At 41.1% G+C, this 24,533-nt stretch overlaps 1 protein-coding gene across 2 annotated transcripts in view; it reads left to right on the forward strand.

The window, feature by feature from the left end:
* The window catches only part of PIAS1 (protein inhibitor of activated STAT 1), a 92,628-nt gene that overhangs the window by 52,340 nt on the left and 15,755 nt on the right, over positions 1 to 24,533 (forward strand). The window contains exons 3-8 of one of the 2 annotated variants that reach the window (XM_075006753.1): positions 11,174 to 11,258; positions 11,929 to 11,976; positions 13,334 to 13,424; positions 15,236 to 15,370; positions 19,663 to 19,768; positions 22,571 to 22,644. In XM_075006753.1, the coding sequence (XP_074862854.1) occupies positions 11,174 to 11,258; positions 11,929 to 11,976; positions 13,334 to 13,424; positions 15,236 to 15,370; positions 19,663 to 19,768; positions 22,571 to 22,644 (539 nt within the window). The remainder of the gene's footprint in view (positions 1 to 11,173; positions 11,259 to 11,928; positions 11,977 to 13,333; positions 13,425 to 15,235; positions 15,371 to 19,662; positions 19,769 to 22,570; positions 22,645 to 24,533) is intronic. The other variant, XM_075006754.1, reaches the window with a different exon arrangement.

The following is a 24,533-nucleotide window of genomic DNA, read 5'->3' on the forward strand; positions in this document are numbered from 1 at the left end:
GAGCAATATACTTAGAGAGAGAGTGTGTGTGTGTGTCATACAATATAAATTCGTGTCTTGCCTCCTTAACCCAAATCAAAAGCAGTGGATGACTAAACTAGCAGGTTTATGGCAGTGGAGAAGCTCTGCAAGAGAAACTGATTTTCAATGAAAACTTTTTTTTTATTCAGACTATCTGCAGTTTTTGTTGATACCTTTTTATTTAAGACCATAAGGGGGGAAAAAACCTCTCTATTAAAGATGCAAACCTCTTCCCTCTCTGATAAGGGCAAGCAGAGCTCATAATCATCCGTCAGTCATTCTGCAACACAGGAGAGATGAGACTTGAGGTTCCCGATATTTCTGAGGATTAGTTTTGACTGAAAATGCATTGACAGAAAACACAGGGTTGGAATACAGGGTAAATTTTCACAATGGAGGAGGGTAACTAGTGGTGTTCCCCAGGGGTCAGTCCTGGGACCGATCCTGTTCAACTTGTTCATCAATGATCTAGAAAATGAGGTAAGCAGTGAAGTGGCAAAGTTTGCAGATGACACCAAGTTGTTCAGGACAGTCAAAACCAAAACAGATTGTGAAGAACTACAAAAAGATCTCAGCAAACTGAGTGATTGGGCAGCAAAATGGCAAATGAAATTTAATGTGGGTAAGTGTAAGGTAATGCATGTTGGAAAAAATAACCCAAATTACATGTACAACATGATGGGGTCAAATTTAGCTACGACAGATCAGGAAAGGGATCTTGGAGTTATAGTGGATAGTTCTCTGACGACATCCACGCAGTGTGCAGCGGCAGTTAGTAAAGCAAATAGAATGTTAGGAATAATTAAAAAAAGGGATAGATGATAAGACAAAAGATATCATACTTCCCTTATATAAAACTATGGTACGCCCACATCTTGAGTACTGCATGCAAATGTGGTCTCCTCACCTCAAAAAATATATATTGGCATTAGAAAAGGTTCAGAAAAGGGCGACTAAGATGATTAGGGGCTTGGAACGGGTCCCATATGGGGAGAGGCTAGAGAGACTGGGACTTTTCAGTTTGGAAAAGAGGCGATTGAGGGGCGATATGATAGAGGTATATAAAATCATGAATGGTGTGGAGAAAGTGAATATAGAAAAATTATTTACCTTTTCCCATAATACAAGAACTAGGGGACACCAAATGAAATTGATGGGTAGTAGGTTCAAAACTAATAAAAGGAAATTTTTCTTCACACAGCGCACAGTCAACCTGTGGAACTCCTTGCTGGAGGAGGCTGTGAAGGCCAGGACTCTATTAGGGTTTAAAAAAGAGCTTGATACATTTTTGCAGGTTAGGTCCATGAATGGCTATTAGCCAGGGATAAAGTATGGTGCCCTAGCCTTCAGAACAAGGGCAGGAGATGGATGGCAGGAGACAAATCACTTGATCATTGTCTTCTGTTCTCCTTCTCTGGGGCACCTGGCATTGGCCACCATCGGCAGATGGGATGCTGGGCTGGATGGACCTTTGGTCTGACCCAGTATGGCCATTCTTATGTTCTTATGCTGCTGCTGTATATGTACCAGCAAAGCTCCCTCCCAGATATGAAGCTTACACAGGTAAAATAGCTCTTTTGCTGGTGTGCATGAGGGTGGTTGCTGGCATAGCTGTTAGGTAAGCCTGGGAAATCCTCTCACCCCCTTCCTTTCTGATACAGCTCTGCCATCGCTGGTGGGGGTGCTTGAGTATACCTGTTATACATTTTATATAAACTCTTTTTAGCTTCTGTAACAGCACCAAAGGGTCCTGTGGCACCTTATAGACTAACAGAAAAGTTTTGAGCATGAGCTTTCGTGAGCACAGACTCACTTCATCAGATGCTGGTCTTGGAAATCTGCAGGGCCAGGTATAAATAAGCCAGAGCAAGGGTGGGGATAACAAGGTTAGCTCAGTCAGCAAGGGTGAGGCTTAATGCCAGCAGTTGATCTGAAGGCGTGAACACCAAGGGAGGGGAAGCTGCTTTTGTATTTAGCCAGCCATTCGCAGTCTTTGTTTAAGCCTGAGCTGAGGGCGTCGAATTTGCAGCTGAATTGTAGCTCAGAAATTTCTCTTTGGAGTCTGGTCCTGAAATTTCTTTGCTGTAGGATAGCTACTTTTAAGTCTGCTACTGTGTGGCCCGGGAGATTGAAGTGCTCTCCTACGAGTTTTTGTATATTGCCATTTCTGATATCTGATTTGTGTGCGTTTATTCTTTTCCACTGAGACTGTCCAGTTTGTCCGATGTATATAGCAGAGGGGCATTGCTGGCACATGATGGCACAAATTATATTGGTAGATGTACAGCTGAATGAACCCACGATGGTGTGGCTGATCTGGTTAGGTCCTGTAATGGTGTTGCTGGTGTAGATACGTGGGCAGAGCTGGCAACGAGGTTTGTTGCATGGATGGGTCCCTGAGTTAGAGTGACTGTGGTGTGGTGTTTTGTTGCTGGTTAGGATTTGCTTCAGGTTGGCAGGTTGTCTGTGGGCAAGGACTGGTCTGCCTCCCAAGGCCTGTGAAAGTAGGGGATCATTGTCCAGGATGGGTTGTAAATCCCTGATGATGCTCTGTAGAGGTTTTAGCGAGGACTCTAGGTGATGGCTAGTGGTGTTCTGTTGGTTTCTCTCTTGGGCTTGTCCTGTAGTAAGAGGCTTCGTGGCACACGTCTGGCTCTGTTGATCTGTTTTTTCACTTCCTCAGGTGGGTATTGCAGTTTCAGAAGTTTTTAGCTTCTGACACTTTAAACCATTTTGCCCCCCTCTCCCCATGGACCACTTTAAAATAATTTCCCTAGTATGCAGTGCTTAACTATCAAAGCAAAAAGCAGTCAAGTAGCACTTTAAAGACTAGAAAAATAGTTGATTAGGTTAGCTTTCGTGGGACAGACCCACTTCTTCAGACCATAGCCAGGCCAGACCAGACCAGAACAGACTGAGTAAGACCTTTGCATTTACAATTCATTGTTAGGAAAGAACTCGTGGCAACTTTCATTTGAGAAGGGAATATTGACTGTTGTGTCATGACTTGAATTCTCCCTTGTTTATAAAGGCTAAAATATGTTTCTGCTTTCCATCTGTTAAGCAGTAGTGTTACTTGAATGGATTGGCTATCACACTTCACTTCAAATGTAAAATACATTTTTATGTAATATTGATTGAGCATTTGATAGGGTGCTTGGAGGCTGGGTAGCCGTGTGGTTACTGTACCCATTCTGCATATGCTTGTTTTGCTATCAGGAGGCAGTAGAAGTCTCTGTTCCTACCTCTAGGCTGACAATGCTTGGGCCTCCCAGCTGCACCCAGGGTCTTTGCCCTTAAGCATGGTGTAATAGGAGAACCTGGGACTTCCTCTCTACCAGGTCCCAGCCCCAAGGCCCTGTGGGAAGTTAAGTAACAATGGCAGGATTCTCTCCTTATGCTAAATCTTCCACCCTGGGTTACTTCTTGTCTATGTGCCAATCATTTTGAGACCTAGTGCCTATAATCTAAACAGTTCACAAAGACACAAGTGAGCAGGACTTTGCAGGACCTATTACTTCTAGAAGTTGCCAGTAATTGCTTGGAGGCCTTACCTGCACTTTATAGTCCCCTATCAGGCCCAGCCTTCCATCTGTCTTCCTTGGAGAAAGATTCAGATCTCCTGCAATCTGTGCTCCATTTCTTGCTTCAACTGCTACACCGCTTTTAATCTGCTCCTCCTGCTGCAGTTACCCAGATTCATTATTGCCTCTTAACTCCTCAGAGCCCTACATGGGATCTGTCTATCCCAGCATATGCACCTTGGACTGTAAAAGTGGATTATGACTTCAGTTGTATCACCACCTGTTCATAGTTTATAAATCCAGAAGTGTTACAAGAATTGCATAAAAGCTTCTGTTCAGGGACGTAGTAGGCTTCTTGTTCATTTCTAATTTTCTTAAATCCAATAGTTTCCCATTAAGGAATGAAAGTTCTCTGTAATACTGATAGCCTCTTACAGAAGGCTTACCCAGTGTTGCTCAGGTCCTTAAATCAATTTTTGGTTTTTGGAAAATAAAATGAAAATGCACGTGTCATTTGAATCATTGTCCCGGGATAGGGATGGGGATGAGGAGTTCAGTATGCAGGCTGCCCCAGGGTGAGAGGACTATCCTAGTGCCCCCCCACACCCCCATATGTAGTAGGTAGCTGTCCCTTCTCCACCCTTGCCTCTTGCTGACCTGATGGGGATATAGTTGTCCTGGTCCCCATGTCTGGCCCTTTACTGCCCACTTGTGGTCATTATATGGTATAACTATCCTTGCTCTCCATCCTATATCCCCTCCTGGCCCCATGTGGTGATTATTTAGCACAGCTCTCCCTTTCTGTTTTATGAGAAGCCATCCCATTGTCTTGGCACAACCAAACCCTTAACTTGCTTTAAGTTATGGTAAGAAGAAGCTACATTCTGAATTTGGAGGCCTCTTACCATTTAGGAGGAGTTCTTAAATAGACTCAGACAGATATTCTAATATAGAAGACTTTGAAAGCTCAATCCCTAGGACAGAGCCAGCATTATTAGCTAGGGCGGGGGTCAGAAACCCTTGACGTGTGCCAAGAGTAGCACGTGAGCTAATTTCATCAGCACACAGAGGAGGAGCTCAGCCCTGCACCTCTTCTCCCATGCAGCTGGGAGCTTCCTGAAATCCAGGCCGCCTGTAAATTAACAAAAGGCCAGCTAATGCTACCAGCCACCATCTAAATGGTAAAGCTGTGCATCTTAATCTATTTATTAATGAAGCTGTCATAAGTAGGACTACTAGTGACTTTTAAACTTATCGCTGGCACTTAGACCATATGTGGAGGTCAAAAAGTCATATTTTTGTACTCTGCCTCTCTGAGCACTGACCTAGGATCTTAATAGTATTCTCAGCTAATAGATGGAAGTATCTGAAATACTTATTTTCCCTTTAGATTTATGTAAGCATTAATATTTTCTAATTTTCCATATTCTGTGGGACTGTGGATCACGGTTACAGAGCTAGCTCTGCTCTGTCCCTTCTTTTAGTCTTCCTGAGTTTGCCCTCTGCTGTTTAGGCCTCTTGCTTTTCCTCGTCAGTGAAATCCTGCCATTCTTACCTCTGGCCCTTGACTAGAGTACTTCATGCACTAACAGCCATGACTCTGCAGGTTCAACTCAGTTTGGTACCTTTATTAACAAACACTGCTTTATTTGTTACCATAGCACCTTAGAGCAGGACCAGGACCCCAAAGTTCTAGATGCTGTATAAACACATAACAAAAAGGCTGTTCCTGAAGAGTTTATAATCTAAACACAAGAGACTCCATAGATGGATATAGATAGATGGGAGAATCAGTATTTTCTTGTAGACGTGATTGGTCAGCCTAATAGTTTGTTCTCTCAGCACACCGCTGGTCTAACTGTTAAGTTTTTTGTAGGCATCATAGCAAAGGAAATCTTTAAGATGGGACGTAAAGGAAGTAATTTTGCAGCTGTTGACGAGGGAACACCTCAAGTGTGAGTGGGAGAGAGCAGAAAGATTTTTGTTTGAACACTTATCAGATGGGTATTAGAGGCTGGTCTCCTGGGCAAATTGGAGGTAGGAATTGACTTCAGTACTGAATGAGAGAGAGGACAGGTCAGGTGGGGAAAGATCACGATGGGCCTTGAAAGTGCAGCCATGCCTCAGAGGTTTGATGCAATAGGGAAATGGGAGCCATTAGAACAGTGGTTCTAAACACACTGTGGCCTTTGCAGCATCCTCTGGGCTGTACAGGGAGTGTGAATATAGCATGTGACTGTGGCGCACATAACACACAGAACTGTATATGTGGTCCATGGTGGTAACTAGGTTGACAATCAGTGCATGAGCACTTAGAGGAGGTAATATGGTTGAACAATGGGCTAGTAGGAAAACTATGTTTACTGCTCCATTCTGAATCTGTGTGAGCAGAACAATAATGCATTTGTCAGTGCCTGGGAATAAGATGTTGCAGAAATGAAAACTCACAGTGGAACCTGCAGTTAATACAGGGACCAGATGACTTTTGTAAATCAAAGTATTGTTTAAGCTTAACAGTAGGATCGAAAAGTAGCAAAGAAAAAATTTTAAAACATTAACAGGTCTTGTGTGTGTCTTTCACCTAGAAGCTTGCTACCTTGGTGTGAGAACCTAGGCAGATCCCTTGTACTCCAGACCACTAGACTCTCGAGTTTACGAGAGTCATTTCTGATCAACAGTTCCCAACATCTCGCTGTCTCCCCAGCCCCCTCAATCTCCTTTGCTTCCTGAGCTTTTGGTTGTCCTGTGTAACTTTGAGTCAAACACAGTTGTGAACTTTGGATTATTTCCAATACAGGTGGGTGACAAGTTAATCGCAATGTATTGACTGTCATTGTCCATTGTTCGCTGCTAGTTGTCCAATTTAGAAGCTGAATGAGAAATGAGAAGGTTTGTTAGATCATCTGACCTTCTTACATATTTTTTAAAGTGTTGCCTTAATGTATCATCGCTGTATACCAATGATATAGTTTATTAGGTGAGCTTTCGTGGGACAGACCCACTTCTTCAGACCATAGCCAGACCAGAACAGACTCAATATTTAAGGCACAGAGAACCAAAAACAGTAAGCAAGGAGGACAAATCAGAAAAAGATAATCAAGGTGAGCAAATGAGAGAGTGGAGGGGTGGGGGGGAAGGTCAAGAATTAGATTGAGCCAAGTATGCAGACGAGCCCCTATAGTGACTCAGAAAGTTCCCATCACGATTTAAACCATGTGTTAATGTGCCGAATTTGAATATAAAAGCCAGCTCGGCTGTTTCCCTTTCCAGGACGGTGCGATAATTCTTCTTCACTAACACACATACCTTTATGTCATTGACAGAATGCCCCATTCCATTAAAATGTTGACGGCATAGAATTTCAATTTCAATGATTTTCTACATCTAGGTTTCACATAGACGGGTGGTGCTCCAAGAGCCAATCAGGTTGAAAGCTGAGCAACTGTGAGAGGAAGAGATTTCTACCCAGACTGTTCTAAAACTTTGTTTTTGTTAAGACATGATTAAATTCACTGAATAATTGTTAGATAAAATAAACCCTTGTTAAACATTCAACACCTTTGTCCTTTAATTAAGGTGTTGCAGCTTATAGTAAACATCCCAGAGACCTTCCAGAGCTTCTCCAGCAAAACCAGACTTGAAATTTTGAAGGTAAAAAATGAACAAAAAAAAATAAAGATCAAAACAAGAATTGTTTAGGTTGCTGTTTGTATCTTAAACAAAAACAAAGAGAACAGTCTTTTTTTTTTTTTTTTATTTTAAAGAAAACATCATTTGCAGGGCAGCATATTAGAACGATTAGCTAATTTATCTCGTGTTGAACACAATAGAGTACTTTTCCAAAGTTGTTACTGACATGGCTTTCTTTTGTTCTGGCTGCGGGATGTTTCTGTAATACATATGGAGTATAAAAAATTCATAAATTACCGTAGCTGTGATGCCTTTTCATCTTCGTCTTTTATACCAGCATGTGCTATCTCTGGTTGGACAGATGAAGAAGTGGTATTATGTGTGTTTAAAAAAAAAATAAACAGCGTAAGTTTGGGACTGCTGTGAGTGGTTATCAGAGGGTACAGTAAACTCTCTTTTAACCGGTACTCTCAGATAACTGGCACAGCCACCAGGCGGGCTGCGCTCGTGGAGGCGGTGCTCCAGGAGCCGGGCTGCTGAGGGCGTTGGGGAGGGGAGTGCTGCTGTAGTGCAGACCCCGGCCCATGGCATGAGGCATCTAAGACAGGGTCCCGGGAGGGCTGAACTGTACTAGGCTGAGGGAGCACAAAGGCCCCAACCCCTCCTTGCACTGAACCAGGCAGGGTTGAAGGCAAAGCCCTGCCACAGCCAGAAGCTTTGGTCTGGTGAGCACAGTTCTTGCAGGGCCCCACAGGGGGAATTGCAGTGGGTGGGGCATAAGGCTCCACTCTTGCCAAGCATCACTGCATTCCCCTGTAAACAGAAGGGATGTGGTGAGGAGCTGGCCTGGATCTCTGTGTGCCTGCAATCAGCAGCAGGTGGGTTTGCCCCAGCCTTGCCCGTGTCCAGCAGTGGCCCTCATGGACTAGGAAAGGGAGAAAAACTGGGTGAGCCGTTGAGAGTTGCGAACTGGTGGGATCCTCGCACTGCCTGGCCTGGCCCAGGAGCGCTGGTTAGTAATGGCAAAGGAGGGATCCTCTAAGCTATCAGTAATATTTGAATATTTGGTCCCGAGGCTGCCGGATATGGCAGAGTTTACTGTAGTAAGCTGTTAGATTGATGTTATGTGTTAAATCCCTGACCCTGATTGGTCTGTAGGTGCTATCATAGTAGAAATATGTTAATAAACGTTGTTTTACTTTACATATGTTCCATCTTTTTAACCAGCTAGGGTATTCTGGGTAATTTCTGTTAATTAAATAGATTTAATGTAAATGACAGGAGGGTAGCTATAACAATGCAGTTTTTTTCTATTTGAGTAGTGAGAGAGTTTTTTTTTTTAAAGCAGTTACTTGCATATTGTCTGCTTATATCCATATGGTTTTATTGGCTGTCTGCACACACATTTTAATGGCTCAATAAAATATATTTCCTTTTAAGTGCTATTCATGGTAAATACTAACAAAAGTGGTGGCTCAGTAAAATATCTTAGAAATGAGCTGTTTAACATGCTGGTAGTGCATACTTAGGACAGTAGTGAACTCCTGTGATGTTGACACAAAATAAATATTTGAATGTATTTTAAAGGTGTTACTGTGATGTTTAGAATCAAATACCTGCATGGTATCCCTTTTATAACTGATTTCAGCTCTGGATATAGTGTTGCGCGTGGGCATCCTGTTAAACATCCATGGTTTCTCAGGCAGCATTTGGAAGTGTATGGTAGCAAAGCAGAAGATTATCAGATTGGTAGGTGTTTAAAACACAAAGCAAGAATTAGCCATCATAACACGATACAAATGAAAGTAATTGAACAGAAACAGAGAGAAAGTCGTGCTAGTCTATATACTATCAAAACAAAAAAAGCAGTCAAGTAGCACTTTAAAGACTAACAAAATAATTTATTAGGTGGTGAGCTTTCGTGGGACAGACCCACTTCTTCAGACCATAGCCATACCAGAACAGACTCACTCTTTAAGGCACAGAGAACCAAAAAAGTAATCAAGGCTGACAAATCAGAAGAAAATTATCAAGGTGAGCAAATCAGAGAGTAGAGGGGCAGAAGGGGTGGGCGGAAGTCAAGAATTAGATTAAGCCAAGTATGCAAAAGAGCCCCTATAATGACCCAGAAAATTCACATCTTGGTTTAAACAATGTGTTAATATATCGAATTTGAATATAAAAGAGAGTTCAGAAGCCTCTCTTTGCAGACTGTTGTGAAAATTCCTCTTCATTAAAACGCAAACTTTTAAATCATTAACAGAATGGCCCACTCCATTAAAATGTTGACTGACCAGTTTGTGAATCAGGAGCGTTCTTATGTCTGTTTTGTGCCCATTAATTCTTTGTCTAAGAGAGTTTGAAGTCTGTCCAATATACAAAGCATCTGGGCATTGTTGACACATGATGATGGCATATATGATGTTAGCTGAGGGACATGAGAATGTGCCTGTGATTCTGTGAATAGCCTGGTTAGGTCCAGTGGTGGTATCTCCAGAATAGATATGTGGACAAAGCTGGCAACGGGCTTTGTTGCAAGGAAAAGTTCCAGGACTGGTGCTCCTGCAGTGTAAACTTTGGTTGTGGGTGAGAATCCTCATAAAGTTGGGAGGTTGTCTGTAGGAGAGAACAAGCCTGTCACCTAGGGCCTTGTGGAGTGTTGCATCCTGATTAAGGATAGGTTGTAGGTCTTTAATAATGCATTGCCGTGGTTTGAGTTGGGAGCTGTAGGTAGTGACCAGTAGTGTTCTGTTCTTGGCTTTTTTGGGCCTATCTCAGAGTAGCTGGTCTCTGGGTATTCGTCTGGTCCTGTCGATTTTGTTTTTTTATTTCTCCTGGTGGGTAATTCAGGTTTACAAATATTTGGTAGATCTTGTAGTTTTTGGTCCTGTTTGAAATTCCACTTGATACCATGGTGATGTTAAAGCATGTTAAAATTTCCTAGATGCTTTAAAAACAAAGCAAGCAATTTTTAATGCTCAGGAAAGATATCTTGTAGAGTTTATGCACAGATGTACTATATGTGACAATACAGTGATACTTGAATATTCTCATGCAAGGGAGAAGTTGCAGGCACAAGCAGGGGTAGCTTAGAATTTCATTCACTCCTTCCTCAACAGGTGCATTGTGACACATGCATAATGTTTATTTTATTACTGATCCAATGTTGAAAGATTTTTATTTTAATAAATTAATCACAGCTGTTATGTCTGATTCTACATCTCATAAGGTGAGCATGTATAACTTATTTTGTTAATTATCTATTGGGCTTTAGAGGGGAGGTGTGCATCTCAGTCAACTGTAAATTCTGTATTTTTCTCATGGATATAATTACTGTACTTTCACAGACTAATACAAGAATGTATAATGAAAATAACTCAAGGAAAAATCTGTTCATAAGGGCTTCTTTGAAAAGCACTTTGACATGTTTTTGTCCTTCATGCCAAATAATCATTTTGACAATATTAACCTTTTTTTTTTTTAATGTTCTTAGGCTATTTCTACACTAGAAGCTTCTGTCTACAGAAGTTATTGAGGGAAGAGATGTTCTGACAAAACTTCAGTCGACAGATTGCATCTACACATAAAAGCGGATCAATCTTTTGACAGAAGGGCTCCCTGAAGTATCTACACAGCTTTTTTGTTGACAGCTTCTGTTGACACAATGCATTTTGTGTGTAGAATGCCTACAGAACTCTCTAGTGTAGATGTAGCCTTGGACTGGTGCATAGAAAATGCTGCTACTTCAGTTGTTTTGTCACTGCCTCAATATTTTAGTTAAAATGTGCAGTTATTTTCTTTAGCTTTTGCACAATCTTTATTAAAAGTGTGTATCTAAGTGCCTTTGAAATAAATTAATAAAATAAACAGATAATTTTTACACTCTCATCTGTGGTATAAAGATATATTAAGCTATTTTAGTTTTACTGTAAATTGAGGCTCTGTGCTACTTTCTTTATTGATGTATTTTAAAGTGACACTATTTTTTTTTTTTCTAGCATCAGATAATAGCCAGCGATTTCGAGAAACCTGTTTTGCATTTGCATTGACGCCACAACAAGTGCAGCAAATCAGCAGTTCCATGTAAGTGCATTTCTATAAGTCCTTTCGGGTAATATTTCTGAACTCAGATGGAACAAGTTTTCACTATTCTGAGAAAAGGCCAAATCAAAACAAACCCAAGCATGTCTTAGTGCCCAGCAATGTAGGTGCTTCACAGAATGTACAAAAGACACAGGCCCTGCTTGAAAGAGTTCAATCTTAATTTTAGTGATGTGGCAAAGGGTGAAGAAGGGAGAAACCTCCTTTTAGGCATGTGAACAGCTTTGTGGCTCATAGAAATTTTCGTTCCATTATATAGAACCAAGGAAGATTGTTAATTTTGATTCAGTTATTGTGGTCGATGTGCTAGAGATAAGTAGTTGAAAAGAGCAGAGCATTCTGGTTGGATGGAGCAGAGAAAGGAGGGTGCTCTGTGAAGAGTGGCAAGTATGGGAAGTGTAGAGTGAGTAGTGAAAGAATGGTCCCCAACTGCTGGCAAGAGGCTTCATCCAATGTCCTTTATAGCTCATGAGCATCTGATGGGTCCCCACGTGAGCAGTTGGATAAATCTGAGTTTGGAGGGCCATGCCTACCTAACAGATGAAGTTTCACCAACTGTGATAGCGTACTCCACTCATCAGAGCCTTGCTTTTCAGGTTTTGTTTTTATATGTGCAGTATTTTTTATTTGTTGTTTGTGATATCTTTGCTAGGGACATTTCTGGGACCAAATGTGACTTCACAGTACAGGTCCAGCTAAGGTACAGTATTCATACAGTATAATCTTGGGGCCTGTGGCTTTTTAAATAGCTTGGGAAATGTAAACTTTATTACATCATTGTCTAATGTGTATGCTTCCCAGTTAATCATTATGACTCTTTCAGGGGCTGTGAGGGGAGAAGTAAGTCTAATCCTGCTGCATTCTGATTGGTGGGGAGGAGAGAAGGAGGAAGAGGAAAAAGGAGCTCAGTCCTGCTAGAAATTCCAGCCAGGGACTGCTGCAGAAGGAGCAGATAATACCCATTTGTCCTTGCTCTGTGCAGCTTTCCAGAAGCTCCTCCTGACTCCCTGTCAAGGGCCCTAGATTCGCTCAGCTGTGACCATAACTTCCTTCTGTTTGCTCATGTAGGTTGTGCTTGTTGTGCTCCCTGCCCTACTTCAGATCTGTTGTTGGATGCGGGTGCCTGAGCCTCCCTCTGCTAGATCTAGAGAGGAAGCAGAGTGGGTCTTACTAGCATGATTTCTGTTGGATGCTGTCCACTTTGTTCATCTGGTACAGCTGTCAAGTGTAATGTCCCCTGCCTTCAACCAGGGTGGCAGGGGATGGGGAAATCAGAGTCTGTTTTGTGTTTACTGACAGAGCTAGTATAATTTGTTTTGGTCATATAATCACTCTTTAATTTGGTGGTATTTCTGAAGGGAGTTAGGGTGAATCTTCTAGCAGATATCTGTAAGAGCTAAAAGGTCACTTCTGAGTCTGGGCTATCAGTAAGTCATGCTCTTCCAAGGTCTTGGGAATCTAGAGTCACCTCAGAGGACAAAAGAATCTGTTCAGTGCTGCTTCCAGCAGCAAATATGTCTTCATGCTACTGAGATTACCATTATCAGAACTGGTCTGAAGTGAGGTAAGAGGTCTGAACTTGTGCATCAGAACAACAATAGATGCCTTAGCTACTGCAGCAGCTGACTGCTTATCTTAGATAAAGGAGTGGTGGCACCTGTTTACTGCTTTGTGAAAAACTCTGGCTTTTAGTAAGGTGGGGTCAGGCAGAGAAGACAGTGGGAAGAAAAACTGGGCAGACACTGAATGATTTTGGTGGGAACATGCTTTGTCCTGTAATGTCATAGCTGCAAGATGTTCCTGTAGGAACCCAGAGCAGAGCATCCTCATCCTAACAAGTACTTGTGCTTGGGTCTCTTCTGCCTGTTGGTCACGAGGCAATACAGAACAAACCCAATAATTCCAGACTTCTATTTCAATAGGTTAATTCTATGTGCTGCTCAGACTGTCCTCTGAATCTCCTCAAACGTATATGCATAATTCAATCGGAAAATGATCTTTAAGAACTTCTTTAAGACATTTTAAATATGGAAGGTGATCAAAACTCTTTGCTTTAGGTTTTGTTTATCAGAAACCAGTTGTCCACAAGAAGATCACTTCCCACCCAATCTGTGTGTGAAAGTAAATGGAAAACCATGCAGCCTTCCGGTAAGTAGGAGAGATTCTTTTGATTTGTATCATTTGAGTAGTGTCACTAATGAATGGATGTTAGCTTAAAATATTGTGAGTTGTACTTAATGTTTTTTGACATTGGAGGCGGTCGGGGAGGGAGGTGGGTGGCTGATTAATGGGCGAATAAACTGGATCCAGGTGAGCTCACTGTTGTTATTATATAATATATGGAGATATACATGTCTCATAGAACTGGAAGGGACCTTCAGAGGTCATTGAGTACCGTCCCCTGCACTCTCGGCAGGACCAAGCATCATCTCTGACCCCCTTTTTTTTAAACTGTGTCCCCGACCCCTAAATGCTTCCTCACAACCCTGGGTTTAGCAGGCCAATGCTCAAACCACTGGGCTATCCCTCCCCCTTCATTTTTTGCCCCACCCCAGAGCCTAGGGTGGACCCCATAGAATCTGCTGGTCTTGGGTCCCCAGAAGGCTTATTGCAGCCTGGGAGAAGCCATGAACCTCTGTCTTCCCTCACCCCCATCCCTCTTGTGGGGCTGGAGAGTGAGGTGTCTCAGTAGGGGACTATATCAGTGTGTGGAGCGGGGGTTTGGGGTGTGTGTGTGTGTGTGTTTCTTCCCCCCCACCAACTTTCCACTTTTGTGTGGCCTCTGATTGGGTTGGAGAGACAGATCCACAGAAAAATCCGAAAAGTTTGTCAACCTCTGCTTTGGACCATCAGGATTGAACAGGATGAACAGACAAAGGAGAGCAGAGTTGGCAGAAAGGTGTCTCTTAATACTTCTGTGGGCAGGGTTGAGGTGGATAGAAAAGTGTCACCCTACTATGTAAGAGAGAGGGCTCAGATCGTAAGTACCCAAGTTGTCAGAGGGTATGTCTATACAGCAGTTAATCGGTCTGGCCCAGGTCAGCTGACTCAGGTTCACAGGAGTTGTGAAACTGTAGCTGTTCAGGTTGAGGCTGGAATGTGGGCAGTGAACTCTACCACTAGCTGATGTCCCAGAGCTGAGTTTCCAGTTTTACAGTCCCACAGCCAAACCCCTTTGAGCCTGAGTGCTAATCTCCTCTACGGTGTGGATCAAAACTGGAGTGATTGGTCCATTGGCAGTTGATTTAGCAAGCCTGTTAAAAACCTTTTAAATCAATTGCTAATCACTGTCCTGTGACTCCAGTACTGCAGCAGAAAAAGATGAGTAAGGGGATTTGACAGGAGATATTTTTCCTGTCAGACCATGCCCTCTTCTCTGCCTCACAGTGTGGACTCCATGCTAAGTAAATTTAAGCTCCATCAATTTGAGTGACCTGTCCTTGTAGTGTAGACCTATCTTAAGTCAGTTGACGTGGCCTGCCATGGGTTTTTGGTTGCTATATAGACATATGCTTATTATCCCCATAATAAAGATAAATATTTCAAACCAAATTTATAAGGTTGGTCATGCAGTTTGATATGGTTCCTAATTACCTGTCTGTCTTGTGTAACTTTTATCATGATTCTTAAGAGCTATCATATATTGCTGTTTTCTAAGATTTACCATGGCAAACCTTGAACATAAACTGATGTAGAATAGCTAGCATAACGCTCCCTAAATGTAAAAGTTTGCTTTAGGAAGAGGGGATTGTTTGTTTTTAATGTGGTTTTTCAAATTGGAATAGTGTTCACAGTTCCAAAATGTAGGCCTTGGCTGATAATTGTGTTTGTAAAATTCAGAAGGGAACAGCAGATTAATTTCCCTCTACAAACAGTGTGTGGAGTGTATGCTAGGGGAAAAAAAAAGATTAAAATATATCTTGTGAAAGGAAAAATGAAAAAAAGTTGTTTCTTTTTAGGGCTATCTTCCACCAACCAAAAATGGTGTTGAACCAAAGCGACCTAGCCGACCAATTAATATTACCTCACTTGTCAGATTGTCTACAACGGTACCAAACACCATTGTCGTTTCGTGGACTGCAGAAATTGGAAGAGTGAGTTACTCTTTGGTCAAATCTATGTATTATAGCAAAGCTTTAATCATCTGTACTTCAGCATATATTAGAAAGGTAACAAACAAGCTTCGTTGGTGAGGAAAAACATTTATGGAGTATAATAATGGCTAATTAAGGATTTTTGTTTCTTCTTATTTTTCTCTCTACCATTTTATGCCTGTGTACTGTAGAGCAAAGTGATTTGTAATGCTTGCTTACCAGTGCATAACAAGCTGCATGGGGAATTTTTCTTTAACTCTGAAAATTACAAGTAAATTTTATGAAGCGTGAAAACTCAGTAGTGCACGTGGGACTTAACGTTTCCATTTTTGTGCTTCAGTTCTCACAGTTGTATTTTATTCACATACTTTCACTGTACTCTTTTTGTCTCAAAGGTTTTTTTTTGGGTGGAGGAGGGTGGTGTGGTATGTGGAAATTGAGGATATTGTTAGTATTTCTAAATATGTTCCATAGAAATTCTGTCCATCTGGAATACCCTGTGGAAAGTCTATCTGTTTATTTGGTAATAGTTACCCTGTCGCTATGTCTACACTAGCCCCAAACTTCGAAATGGCCATGCAAATGGCCATTTCGAAGTTTACTAATGAAGCGCTGAAATGCATATTCAGCACTTTGTTAGCATGCAGGTGGCCACGGCACTTCGAAATTGACGCAGCTCGTCCCAACGGGGCTCCTTTTCGAAAGGACCCCACCTACTTCGAAGTCCCCTTATTTCTATCTGCTCATGGGAATAAGGGGACTTCGAAGTAGGAGGGGTCCTTTCGAAAAGGAGCCCCGTCAGGATGAGCCGCGCGGCGGTGAGCCGCATCAATTTCGAAATGCTGCAGCCGCCCACGTGCTAATGAAGCGCTGAATATGCATTTCAGCGCTTCATTACTAAACTTCGAAATTGCCATTTCGAAGTTTGGGGCTAGTGTAGACACAGCCTGTGAGACCCAATCCTTTCTAAATGATCAGTGCACTGAGAATGTGAGTGTATGTCCATGATGAACACCAGATATTCGTAACAAAATTAATGAGGATTTGAGAAATGCTGGTCAGCTGGACTTTGCTACCAGTAGTCATCGTGTTTCTCTAGATTTAGAGACTTAGCATGAGCTGCAATATCATCCGTTCTAAGCGTGGACTGAAACCCAGTATTTATTGAAACAGCATAGAAAAAATAGTTATTGACCATCTGTGCACAACTATCAAGTATACGATGTTGTTATATTTTCCCCCTATCAAAATGGATTTAGGTTGAAGCATGACAAGATCTCTAGTCAGATTATGGAGCAAATGCTTGCTGAATGCCGGTATTAAAACTACTGGCTTTTTAGGGAAAAAAAATAAAAACCCAAATGAAACTCTGTCAAACTTAAGTAATTACCTCTGTTACCTGGTTTAGTATGTGGCAAATTAATTGTGCCTATTGGAGATAAATTGAAAAAACCCAACATTGTGCTGCTTTTTGTAGTGAAATGGCTGTTTTCACAAAACTTGCTGAATGTAAATGGACATTTTGCTGTAACTGAAATTGCATAGCTGTATCTTGGAAAAGCTTTTGAATTTATAGTCAAAGCTATAAGAATAATGGCAAATAAGCCCTGTATAGCTAACGAAAAGGATTAGTCAGATCTTTTCCCCACAAGAAATAATGCTTCCTAATTGTATTATTTAAGATCTGCTAATAAATCAGTAGAAATTAGTTTTATTTTCTGGATGTGCTTGTTAGATAAAAATTGGGCATTTGTTCTTTTCAAATGTTGGTTACATGTCTCAGCTGGTAGAGTATACCTTTAGTGAAGTTCTAATTGTGGTTTCTACACAATCTGTTTCCCAAGATTTCTGTGGAAGTTGCCTTGGGCAAGTACCTAGCTTTGTAGATTCAAGCTGTCACTAAATAATTTCACAATGCTAATTAGTATTTCCAAACTTTATCCTAATTGAGGCATAAAACAAACATGTTAAAGCAGAGGTTTTTAGTGATGGAAATATCTCTTGTAAGAGTAAAGTATTTAAAATAATGCAGTGTTTCTGATACTTTAAATTGTGAAATTTTGTGGTATCATAATGGAAGTCCTGGGTGGCTGGTAAAAGTAGTTTTATGGGCATTGAGACCACCCCTTACTTACCACGCAGGCAGTTTGCTTCTGTGCTGTAGGGCTGGGCCCAGTCACCTCATCATTGTCTTCTTGGGATTCTCTCCCCATCCCAGTGAACCTTCCTCAGATGTGTCATTTGGGAGCCAGTGTGCTCAGCTGAAGACTCTATTGCCATGTACTAGGAATGTAGCACTCCAAGCCATTTCTGCGCAATTCGCAAGTCTCTGTATGGCCCTGGCTCAGCCAGGCATTGGGTTTCTCCTGATGAGCTCTGCATGTGCATGTATGCATGTGGACAATGAGGTTTCTCAGAAAATACATTCTGGGGGAACTGGATCCCCTCTAGCTCTCTTCACCCATCAGCTGTGATGGAAGTCCTTTCTCCCATTTCTTATTATCCTAAACAAATAATGGGAATGGCTCCAGAAGTGGGGGATTGCTCTCAAAGAACATTCTTAGGGTGTGTTTTATGTGATGTACCATTTAAAAGAAATTTATTCTGTTTTTATAAAAAGTTATGAATTATGCTGAAGTGCAGAGAGAGACAGAGTAAATTTGATACCAAATGGTTTAAATGTGCTCCTAAGTAAGCAACATGAGGACCAATTTTTTTTTGTCCTTGGGGTTTTTGCTTGTACTGCATGCTTTCATACCCTATTTTTTAAAAAAGACGTATGTTATTGTTAATATAAAAACCCTAAAAGAATTTTAAAAATCTATCTCTTTACAACTGTACATTTCTACAGTAAGAACATATCAGCAGCCTTGGGACCAGGAAGTTTCTGGATATTCAAATATTCTGGATAATAGAGAAGAATGCCTAGCAATGTATAACACCAAAGAAATTTAATATGAGATAGTAAGAAACAAACAAAAATGTGTGCAGATTACTTTGTTTACCAGTAGTATTGTACACCATGAACTTATACAGTAAACCCCCAAAATGCTCAAGTTTGAGGTGGGGGAAGCTGGGTGGGCAGCTGCAGCAGTGTGGCTTCTCCCAGGTGGGGGAAGCCTGGGAGATGCTGTGCCTGGCTCCCAGAGTGGTGGGGAGCCATGAACTGCCCCTGGCTCCCTTTTGCTTGTGGGAACTGGGAAACTGATCAGCACCAGTGCTAGTCAGTTTCTTGGCTCCTACAGTAAAGAGAGGAGGAGCCAGGAACCAGGCAGCAGACTGGTGCTGGTCCGTTTCCTGGCTTGGCTCCTGCAAGCAGAGGGGAACTGGCAGCCAGGCTGCTGCCTGGTCCTCATCTCCCCTCCACTTGTTGGAGCCAGGAAACTGACCAGGGCTGGTGCCCTAGTCAGTTTCCTGACTCCCCTGAGTTGCAGGGGAAATTTGACTTATGCAGGGGTTGCAAGAACACTATTTATTTGTGTTTACTTTTACTATACTGCGTTTATGGAAAAGGTATTTAAAATTTACTTATTGTTAAAATGCTGGTTATTTCAGGGTTGTGGATGATAGGATGCTGGATGTGAAAGAGTTTACTGTAGTTTGTTCTCTCAGCTCCGCCAATAAAACTAGATGTGCAGTGCTGTAATCAGTTTCTCTTTCAGATGCTCATGTGCTTGTAGAGATAGGGTTGTAAACCCTGAAGAGAATGCAAAAGTTGGTTGGTTGTTTTTAAAGGCCACTTGTTTCAAATTCAGTTAAATGAAATATATTCAAGGAAGTATGTTTGCTGTTAAGTTTTATAAAATGGTATTTTGCAAAACTTGTATTTTCATGTCAAATTTGAGATGATTATTTTGCTTAAATGTTTGGACAGCACTGCACTTTGACTTAATGTTATTTTTATGAAATTGTCCTTTTATGAATTGCTTGTTGAAGAAATGTCCCAAGTTGCAGATCTGAAACTTGGAGGGAAAAAATATAACTGTGGTGTTAAAGTAGCTGAATACGTAACTTCCCTTGCACCTTGCTCTAATCTCAGTGGAGTTTGTGATCTGCTTTGCCATCTCTCTACTAAAGACTAAAACCCTGATCCTGAGAACTTCCTACTATGTATCAAGAATATAGAGCCAATGGATTTTCTGTAGTCTGAAAATATGTCACCATTTTGCTACAATGTCTGAAGTCTAGGTCTGTGTAATCTTTGAGATGATAAATATTATGTAGTGTTTATGCAGATTCCTTGCTGTTTGATTATTCCAGCTTTGAGTTGTTTCATTATGTTTGTTTTCCAGAATTATTCTGTGGCAGTTTATCTTGTAAAGCAGCTATCTTCTACAGTTTTACTACAGAGGTTACGAGCAAAAGGAATAAGGAATCCTGATCATTCTAAAGCGCTAAGTATGTCTAACACATTAAAATTCTTGATCTAAATATAAAGAAATAGCTTTTGTAAAAAGATCTTTAACACTGGCCTCTGCTACAATACTTGTGGCAAGTATGGTAACTCTATAGTTTGGAATCATGGGAATAAAGAATGGAAGGAAAAAACCTCCTGATCCTTTCAGAAATTTTTACTGAGAGATGGGTGGGTTGTTTTGTGTCACTGCATTACTATGACAGCTAGTGCTCTTCTAGGCTTCCTCACAGCTCCATGGTGTAACTATACAACTCAACTTTATTTTCCTCCCAAATACTTATTGTGGCTTAACTCACCCTTTTCAGGAAAAAGATATAGTGACCTTACTTTCAAAAGGAGAGAGTGCTAGAATCTGATCATTGCATTGATGGCAATCGCTGAACTCTGGTTTAAATCTGAATAATCAAAGGTATTTCTTGCATTATGACCCAACCCTGTAAGACCATTGCCACCGTGAAGTAAAAACGCAAGAGAATATTGGCCCCTCAACTAGTCTAATTTGTATTTGTTAAAAAAAAAAAAAATGTTAAATTTATTTTCACCTGATCTGTTGCTCAAAGTGAGCTCAGTGGTTGATAATGTACCCTGTTACCAACATATTGACTAGGGTTGACATCTTGGCTCCTCTGATACAGTAGAAGCTTCTACAACAAGGATAAAGCACATCTGTGGAAGAGGCTGATTTGCTGGGGGCTGGTCCAAGATTGTGGAACTACCATGCCAAATCTTTTTGTCCAAGTGCAAGATGTGTTTCTTTGACCTTGTATTCTCAAATCCAAAGATAACAGCAGTGTATGTAACTTAAAACTCCAAAACAAAACACTCTGCTGTGCACATTTCTTCCCAGAGAGAGGTTGAGGGAGCAAACATGACAGATCTTAGTCTTGTTGCTTTTCTGGAAGGCACCCAGGTACTATAGTGATGAATGGAGTGTAAGAACCTACATAGAACAGCACACCACTAAATGCCAAGTGCAAAAATAATATTGAACCATTGTGTATGAAACTATGTTAATGTAGCACTATGGTTTGAAATTTAAGAACGCGCAAATTGGGCAATCCAACTGTGTCCTGAGTTGCTCATATCTTCCTCTCAAGGACTTGTGTAAGCTTGGCTGCACCACACTTAGAAGGCATACACATTAATGAAGTAGTCACTAGAGGAATGTACAGCAACAGGTCCTGGAGCAACTGTGACTTTAAATTGTCTGACTTTTGTGCATTTAAATCTCAACTGTGATACTTTTTATAACTCTCTTTCTGGAGAGTGGAAAGGAGCACCAGAGCCTATATTTGGCTCCACTCCTTAGAATAGCAGTTCTATAAGACTGGGGCAGGGAATCTGTTTTGGGTTGGGGTCCGCTGACCCACAGAAAATTCATTTGGGGATCAGAGGAGAAAGAAACAAAAAACCCCTGGTTGATGTGATCCCTGACTGAAAAAAAAGAAAATCAGAAAGACCAGACAGTCCTCTCATTCCCTCACGTACCAGCCCCAGAACCTAGAGGGGCCAGGATTGATAGATTGTGTGGGCAGGGCCAAAAACAAGGGGTACAGTGTGGGAGGGGGCTGCCAGGCAGCAGGCTTGGGGTGTGGGACCTGGGCAGGAGGGAGGGTGCAGGAGCATGTGTGAGGGTTGGGGTATCTGGGATGGTGGTCGGGTACAGAAGCAGGTGGGGGATCGCAGAAGCAGGCTGTGGGAAGGGGTGCAGGAGCATTCGGGGGATGCGGGGTCTGGCTGATGGGGGCGCTTACTTGAGGCAGCTTCCCTGGCACAGACACATGGCTCTGTGTCCCCTGCTGCTTAAGGGACTGTTAGGCAATTAGAGTGATGGGGTAAAAGCCCTTCCAGGCAGAGCTTCTTGGTACTGCCATTCCCCTAGCAGTGAGAAGGGGAGTGGTGGCAGCATGCAGAGCTGCTTCCTGTCTCTGCCAGGCAGAGGCCTTGGGCTGAATCCAGCCCCGCTTTGCCTGACTGTGGCCCGTGAGGCTTGGGGCACCATGCTAGGGTTCCCTCTAATTTTCTTTTCTGTCCTGAGCAGAATAAATTTTGTTCTGTGCACCACCATCTGTGCAGATGTGCACCACCAATAGGAATACGTGCTACCCACAGTGGGTTTCTGCAGGTGCTCTGCTGATCAGCTGGGTGGCCACCCAATTACTCAGCTTACAGGGAACACTGCTCAATACAGAGCCCCTCAGGGGTCAGATCCAGAGCATGCACTGAGGTTTCTTCATCCCTGCTATAAGAGTTGCTTGGTCATACTCTGCTTTTTGCCTATCAGTTATGCAACCCTTGGTGCATTTCCCTTGAACTGGAGCCCCGTAATACATATTTCAAAGGGTCACATAATCATTGCTAGCCTACATGTAGTATTTAAGAAAGATGCTTAAAGTGTTCCTAAATCCAGTAATTGACCAAAGCATTTGATATTGCTCTATGAGAGAGTTTATCGCTGTAAAACTGCTTACCAAGAAAAAGGTAGTATTTTTGTATAGAAACTCTTCTTTTTGGAAATTAAATACTATTTAAGAAGTTTATCGTTTAATGGTACTTCACTGAAATTTTTGGAGAGTAGAAATTGTGTAGGAACTAATATTTTTTTTAAATTCAATTTACAGACGGCATGAGTTATGGGACAATTATGGTCAATGTTGCTTATTCCCAATAGACCAAGCAAACTGTAGGCTTAAAGCAAATGATTTTAGACGTGTATTGCTGTATTGTACTTTTGAAGTGAGTAACAAACCTTTTTCTATTTTTTTTCTTCCTTTAAATGACAGTTAAAGAGAAACTGACTGCTGATCCAGACAGTGAAATAGCCACAACCAGTTTAAGAGTTTCTCTTCTTTGTCCAGTAAGTGTAAAAGCAAATCCTCCAAAGCTGTTTCTGATGAAATTGAACGGGCTATTGAAGGACAATTTTCAATGCCAGTTAAAAGCTGTGTTAATTTATGTATGTATTCTGTGCTTTTGTGATCCATTGCCTAAGCCTCTGATCCAGCAAAGCACATAAGCACATCATTAACTTGAGCATATAAGTTAATCACCTTTAAGTGTCGTTTGGGTTGGGTTCTAAAAGGAGATAGTGTATCTAGATACTGAACGTAGCTTAACTCTTTGGTATTGAGTCATGGTACATGAGCAATAAGATGTGTGTATTTGTGTACACAGAGACCAAAAACTGGCTCCTTGAGCCAAAGAGCGAATTTCCTGTAATTAAAGTTGATTGGTGTATACCTGCACTTCAGGGTTTTGTTGTTTTCAATTTAAAAACAAATCTGTAGTCCAAAGGATATTTAAGCAACTAAAGGCTGCTACAAAATTTGAAATAGGATTGCTTGCTTCCCATACCAATCTGTGCAACTCTCCAATGACTTTAGTTCTTCAGTGCGATGGAATTTGGAAATGAGGGGCACAGTGTGAGACAGAGATAAATTAATCAAAATAGTTCATTCAGCTGTTAACTGAAGTGAAAGGAACTGGGTAATAAGATAAATGAGACAATAGCTTGTGTATATTTGTTATCACCAGCTGAATTGTGCAATATGCATAATTATGACCTTTATTTTGCATCTTGTACACTCAAAGCTTTCCTTTGAGTTGTAACACACTTCTTCATTGCTGTATGTTCTATCATTGATCAGCAGAGCATTTTAATCATAGCTAAAACTTAAAATGATCAAGAATAAGGATGCATCTGTTTCCTGATTAGTTTTTTTAGATCCGCTCAAGCCTACCGCTGAAAGGCTTCAGTTGAAATGTGACCCACAAGAATAAAGCTGACTTGGCTACTTACTCTGTTGCCTAGCAAAATTGGGGATTATTTGTGAGGTTATAAAGTGGCCTCTTGGATTCTGACAATACAAAGATATTTTTGGATTCAAGTGCTCCACCTTGTAAAGAGCACAATTCCATATTGCTGAGTCTTTTTCTTAAGAAACAGTAGTTTGTTAGGCAGATTGTATGTGTATAGTTGTGCTGGATATTTTGATATTTAATTTTCATTCTTATGGCATTTTGGTATGGCATGTATTAGATGAGCTCTAATAGTATTTAACATGTTGTCAAATAAAAGTACTAGTTTTATTATGCAAGAGGAAAAACACCAGTATTGCTTTTATAAAAAGCTAAATCCTGTTCTTCAGAGTTTGAGAGAGGTGTAATGCAAATAGTGTGTTAATTTAAGTCAGTAACACTCTTGTATTCCCATAATAACTGTAGAGTAACTGTTTTGTTTAGTCTTTGCATAGTTACATTTTTATCATATACAGCTGGAAATTTATTACCCAAGGACTGTGCTGTCACCGTTTAATTCTTTAGGTACAGTGCTCTTATTTTCTAATTACAGGCTAATTGAGATCCAACAAAAAGCAATAATAGGAATTCATTTACTGAATCTGGAAACTACTAAATTTTTAGGAGTTAAACAGTGCTAACATAGTAGCTCAGTCACTTAAATTCATGTGCATCTTCTGGAGTTAGATATTTACTTCTGTGTATCTGATTGTCTTTCACTGGTACTTCTGTTAATTACTAGTCTTTGCAGCGTTTGCTTTTGGTCTCCTCCTGACCAGTTTTCTAAAACATAATGCTTGTTTGTTGTCTTGCTCATCCCTGGTTGTAGAAGGGGAAAGAACAATTCCTCAGTTTTACTTTTAAACATATCTAGAAATTGATCTAGGAATAAACAAGCTTACAAGGTTTTATTTATAGAAATTGGAAGAGCTTTTTGTGCTACAGGCA

This window comes from Carettochelys insculpta, chromosome 12 (genome assembly GCF_033958435.1).
Source record: "Carettochelys insculpta isolate YL-2023 chromosome 12, ASM3395843v1, whole genome shotgun sequence".
NCBI classification, from domain to species: Eukaryota; Metazoa; Chordata; order Testudines; family Carettochelyidae; genus Carettochelys; species Carettochelys insculpta.